Genomic DNA, 6,000 nt, shown 5'->3' with positions numbered 1-6,000 from the left:
CTGCGGTCCGAATGACGCAAAAAAGAAATCATTCCATTTAAAATCCAGTTACATTCGCCGTCCCGTCTTTCACGGGGCAGGAAAAGCGCCTTTGTTTTGTGGCCTGGTTGTTGTGTTGCAAAAGTTAGTACGCACATTTGCGTGATCAACTTGTCTGTAGATGAGCAACCCAGGTATTCGATTTGGCAGCTAAACTCGACTGGTTTCCATCAACACCCACCTCTCTGCTAGCCTTCTTCTGGGTCTAGATCTCTTGCCTCCTCCTTCTTTTTTTTACAGTGGCTGCTGCTACTAATGATAAATAATGCCAGGCGGAAATAGAGCCTTGTTTTCTTGGAGAAATACAAAAGCAGCTTTTCTAAAATGGGAAAGTATGATTTCTCAGGAACTATGATTTCTGTTTTCTAAAATGAGGAACGAACCCCCCCCCCCCCAGGGTCAGTGTGTCTTCCTGAAAATTTAATTCGACATCTAACTACTGGCGCTGAAAGCAGAACTAAGGTGAGTCCCTTTTGTGAAAATAAAACCGCCTTGAGCGGCTATTCATCCTGTTAATACATTTTCCACGTTCTGCTATTAGATTTCCTCCAACTTATGGCCTCCCGCAATTCAGCTTTCCCATCTCTTGCGCGCTGCCGTTGCATATGGAACCCAGGTGCTGATCCAGCTTGTCTGCAAAAGCGAACGGAAGCCCCTTCCAGGGTGAGACTGTCTGTCACTCTGGCCTACCAATCCGGGGGGTGCGTTTCCTTTTAGGTCCACCTTCTAAGGGGCGTGTCTTTGGTGAGTGATAGCCTGAGACGCCCCAACCGACCCAGCCCAGCCCACGTTGCTGCGAGATTGAAATGCGGGACTTAAGTCTCCTGCCTCGGAAAAGTGACTTCCTTGGCTTTCTTTTTCTTGACATTCTCGCCTTTTCCCGCGGTAGGAATCCGAGCGAGCCGGGGCCTTCTTCGGAGCCGATCCCGGCGAGCCGGGCAAGACCCATCCCACGCCGAGTTTCCTCCGGGGACCTCCACGCACCCTGCTCGCCGTCCTGAGTCACACCATGGGTAAGTGGTCTTGCTGGAGAGGCGTCGCGTGCTGGACCGGGCGGGGGGGGGAGTTAAGACGGGCGCGGGTGGGCAACCGGGCGCCCGGCTGGCTTTGCTTGTGGCTCCGACTCTTGTTGGGGAAAAGGCGTTAAGAAGCAACGGCGGCGGTGGCGGCAGCTGCAGAAGCGCCAGTGCTGGAGAAAGAGAGGCCAAAGTATTGGGGAGGGGGGGAAGGGGTGGGGGAGGTCATCCGATCGACCCCAGCCTTCTGGACTCTCTCACTTTTCCCTTCTCCGCCTGAAAGCTGGTTGTATTTCGGCGGGGAAAGCATTCCTGGCTGATTGGAGGGGGAAGAAAGCAGTCCCCGCAATCGGAGGGGCCGCTTCCCACTTCTCTGCGGGGTTATTCAACTTTCCCGGCTGCCTGTTTCCTAGGCGCTCTGCTTTTCTAGTTCGTCAACGCGCCACCTTCGAGAGGAGAAGGAAGCTGGCCGCCCCAACGGCGTTGACTAAGCAGTCCTAAGCTCAGTTTTCAGCTGGACTGCTTTCCAAGGAACGCCTCGGTCCTCGGCTGTCCTACGCCCCCCCCAATCCCGCGAGTGAGTCCGGGTGAATGGTCTGGAGTGGCTTCCTCTCGAAATGCGGGAAATGTGCGGGCTCCGGGCCCTGCGAGGCTCGGGAAGAGATTGGTAGGGATATTCGCCTGTGGCTGCTGTCCGAAACCGCCTGCTCCTTGCCGGCTGCACTCAGGGAGGAAGTCCTTCGGGAAATTCAAGGGCCGGAGCGCCCGCGAGTAGAAGAAGCCTGCAAGGGCGAACTCCTTAAGGCGGCAGCTAGTAGCTAGGTGCGCCTTTACTACGAGTAAAAAGGCCGCGGGATCTCGGCCGAACTTGCTTCCCAGGCAACGGCGAGCAGCCCAGCCTCAACCCCAGCCTTCCCCGGGAAGGAGACGCGCCTCGAACGTTTCGCAGTCCGATGTCCCTCCCTTCCCTGCCCTTGTTCCAGGGTGACTGTGCCCGGCTGAGTCTGGCCAGACTCCGGGCGCCTCTTCCAACGTGCCGCTGCTTCTCTTTGTCTGCAGAGCCAGCCTTCGGTGAGGTCAACCAGCTCGGCGGGGTCTTCGTCAACGGCCGCCCTTTGCCCAACGCCATCCGGCTTCGGATTGTGGAACTAGCTCAACTGGGCATCCGACCGTGCGACATCAGCCGGCAGCTGCGCGTCTCCCATGGCTGCGTCAGCAAGATCCTGGCGCGCTACAACGAGACCGGCTCCATCTTACCCGGGGCCATCGGAGGGAGCAAGCCGCGGGTCACCACGCCAACGGTCGTGAAGCACATTCGGACTTACAAACAAAGGGATCCGGGCATTTTTGCTTGGGAGATCCGGGACCGGCTGCTGGCCGACGGCGTGTGCGACAAGTATAACGTCCCCTCTGTCAGTTCCATTAGCCGGATTCTGCGCAACAAGATTGGAAACCTTTCTCAGCAGAATCACTACGAGGCTTACAAGCAGCACCAGGCGGCTCCGCAGCCGGCCCTGCCTTACAACCACATCTACTCTTATCCCAGCCCCATAGCTGCAGCAGGTGCCAAGGTGCCTACCCCACCTGGCGTGCCGACGATCCACAGCGCCGTCCACATGCCTCGGACCTGGCCCTCCTCTCATTCCGTCACTGACATCTTGGGAATTAGGTCCATAACAGATCAAGGTAAGAGGTTAAGACTTCCAGCTAGGGACGGGATTGGTCAACCGGACCCAAGAAGCCCACCCCTTCCAGAGGTTATATGGTCTGTTGGATGGGCTGGGGGGGGGGAAGGAGCTCCCAGTGGTTTCTTCGCTGACTAGTCAATTCTGTACCTTCAGAAAATGTCTAGTGTATTTTCATCAAAAGGGGAAGAGATTCAGAAAAGGACATGAATTTGCTTTTTTGTTGAGGATCATCAATAGCCTTAATTCCCTGATCTTTAACTGATGGGCTTTGAAAGGAAGCCCTAAATTATAGCATTGTGTAGCATCCCCCAGCTGTTGTGCTAATATAAAGTCTGTCTTCATGAACAGTGTTGGATGTTGCTACAAATGCTATAAAATGATTTAGGTGGTAATGGCCTAGGTCAGGGGTCAGCAATCTGCGGCTCTGGAGCCGCATGTGGCTCTTTCACCCCTCTGCTGCGGCTCCCTGTCACTCAAAATATGTGTCACAACCGCCAATGTGCGACACCTGCAGCACGCGATTTATTGAGCTTTTCAACCTCCGGTAGACCAACCATGGATAAATCCAAGAAAAGAAAAGTTTCAGAAGAAAACAGAAGGTTTAATTCAACTACATATGCTAGTTTTGTGGCCGTTAGAAATAGTCAGGCACAGGAAGGATTTTGTGGCTCCCGGTGTTTTCTTTTCTGTGGGAAAATAGGCCCAAATGGCTCTTTGCATGTTTAAGGTTGCAGACCCCTGGCCTAGGTGGAACTTGATTCTAAATAAATTTCCTCTCTCTTTGACTTAGTGGTATTTTTCACTTAGCTGCAGGGCCTTCCAGTTTTAAAGGGGTCCTAAGAATATGAGCAGAGTCCTATTGGATCAAACCTGGCCCAATGAGTCCAGCAGTGTGCTCTCACACTGGCCAACCAGCTGTACAAGGAAGCCCAGCAGATGGCCTTCCAACGCAGTCACATTGCCATCAAGGCTAACAGTTGTTAATCCCCATGATGTGGAAACTTGTCTCAAATTTTATGTATCTGATACATTTTAGTAAAGGTGTTTGGCTGAACTTTCTGGTGGCCAGGACTTTGTTTGCACAGGCTTTCTTACCTGGGAATGAGCCTTACAGGATTTCATGATTGAGCAACAAGTGATTCCCAAATAAGTTTCTCTCTGAGAAGCTTTACATTTAATTACAAAGGAGATATAAATGAAACTGAAAACAAATACAATATTTTCTCCCAATAAAAATATTTTCATTTTCACCCATTGTTTTGGAAGCAGATGTGATAAAAAAAAACCCAATTGATATATATTAGTTTATATGATAGTAGGAACCAACATATTGGCAATATTTAGACCATGTGGACACTATCAATTTGGGGAGCACTCTTGTTTCAAAAGCAGAAGCGTAGGCTTGTTTATAGTGAAGCTCTTGTACGTCTGCAGTAGATGAGCATATCACTGTGCTGAAGTAGAAGCATTTATTAAAGATGGGAGGGAAAATGTTCTTACACATTTGTTACATATACCTAAGCAACACAACATCTAGGAAAGATATAAGCACACTTCTACAATTCTCCAGTTTAATTGGGCTAACTAAAATCAAAGAAGCAAATGTAAATGAGCCCACAGAGACATGCCCAAGAAGCTTTCAGATTTATTTACCTGCATTTATTCACATTTTGAAATCAACTCAGCTAAAAAGACAAGTTCCAATACTTGGCACATTTTCGGTGAATCGGTTGTGTTGATCTTGACTGGATTTAACATCTGTGTAAACAGTGTTGCTGATGCATCTCATTTCTGGATTAGTTTGCAAGTACCTCATATTGGCTACTGCATCTAAGTATGGCTAAAAAGATAATTGCTGAATAGGGTTGGGAAAAGAATAACTTCCTGTGTTACTAGTTCTTGTACTTATGAAAAAGAGAAGTAACTAGTAATGATGTCAATTATATAACATTAAAGAATCCAATGGCATTTTTAACATTAACCTTTTTATTGTGTTAGTAGCTTTTGTGAATTATAGAGGTCTCTTCCCAAGGCATACATGTGTGTGTGTGTGCGTGCGTGTATGTATGTACACACACATACACATACACATACAATAAACATGAATAATCACACAATTTATTCCAGGGAGGAACAAACACAGCTAAACTTTTCATGGCCAAGTTCTTTTGGCTACCAGAATAGTTCAGCATACCTAAGCAACAGAAACACACATAATCCCCGTTCGAGTATATTTACTTTTTTCTCTGCCAGGCTTTTGTGCTGATATTTGCTCTCAAGTCAGAGCTTCTGTGGGCAAAGGCACCTCCTCGGAATTGCAGGCAAGTCTTTCTCCAGTTCTCGCAATCAGGGCAAATTTGCTCAGACAGGAAGTTCAAATGTCACCTAATTGCTTTCGTTCTCCTGCTTCACTTTGTTGTGCTCCGAAGAGGTGGTCCAGAAAACTGAAACGGCCTATGTTTTAAGTTGCGTTTTTAAGCCCCTTCCGAGGCCCGCCCGCCCGCCTCTCCCGACTTCGCTGCGGAATTCCAGACGGGCAGTTAAGGGAGGCTTAGCCGGATTGCCCGGAGCGGCGAGTACCGTGCAATAGGCACGGCCGCACGTTAAAGGCCTCGATTCTACAGCCCCATGGATCCGAATCGACTTCATTTCAGAAAACGTAAAAGCGGGCGAGATCAATACAGTTGCCCATTGGCCTGAAATGGTGGCTTGCAACACACACACACACACACACACACACACACACACACACACACAGTTTGTGCGAGAGACGTAGTGGTATGTGCTCACACAAACAATAACGTTAGGAGCCTGCAATGCACATGCCTTATCGTTGCCAATGAAAGAAGCCTCTGCTTCCAAATCCTTTTTCTTTTCTTTTTTTTATAAAACCGAGACTCACATCAAAATGCCTCGGGCTGCCCAATTCCCTTTCCCGGGGCGCTGCTTGCAAGCGTCCCCTGCCTTTTGGTCCGGCGTGACACGGAACATCTGCTAGGATCGTTGTGCACAGAGGGCGCGTGGGAGGCGGGGGGGGTGTGGGGGGCTGTGCAGGCGGCCGGAGAAGCAGCGCGAGTTGGCCTGATTTCCGTGTTTATTAACCCCCCCCCGGGGTCGAGGCCACCTCTCTGGGTAGGAGGCCCGCGAACGGTGGGGAGGGGGGGGAGAGAGAAAGGCATTGGGTTTGTCTTCGAGCTCGCCCTCCCCCCCACACCCGGTCTCCCGCCTCTGCTGCGCGAAGCTTGACCCGAGGCAGT

The 6,000-nt window shown here is 50.4% G+C and overlaps 1 protein-coding gene across 3 annotated transcripts in view; it reads left to right on the top strand.

Moving 5' to 3' along the window:
* The first annotated feature begins 789 nt into the window (after positions 1 to 789).
* PAX9 (paired box 9) overlaps positions 790 to 6,000 on the top strand; it is a 45,174-nt gene continuing 39,963 nt past the window's right edge. For all 3 annotated transcript variants that reach the window (XM_034418039.3, XM_034418040.2, XM_087874630.1), the window contains exons 1-2: positions 790 to 1,052; positions 2,115 to 2,741. In XM_034418039.3, coding sequence (XP_034273930.1) covers positions 1,049 to 1,052; positions 2,115 to 2,741 — 631 coding nt within the window. In that variant the 5' untranslated portion in view covers positions 790 to 1,048. The remainder of the gene's footprint in view (positions 1,053 to 2,114; positions 2,742 to 6,000) is intronic.

Source organism: Pantherophis guttatus, chromosome 1, assembly GCF_059756535.1.
Source record: "Pantherophis guttatus breed Tessera chromosome 1, ASM5975653v1, whole genome shotgun sequence".
Taxonomy (NCBI): Eukaryota; Metazoa; Chordata; class Lepidosauria; order Squamata; family Colubridae; genus Pantherophis; species Pantherophis guttatus.
This window is presented reverse-complemented; position numbering and strand designations above follow the sequence as displayed.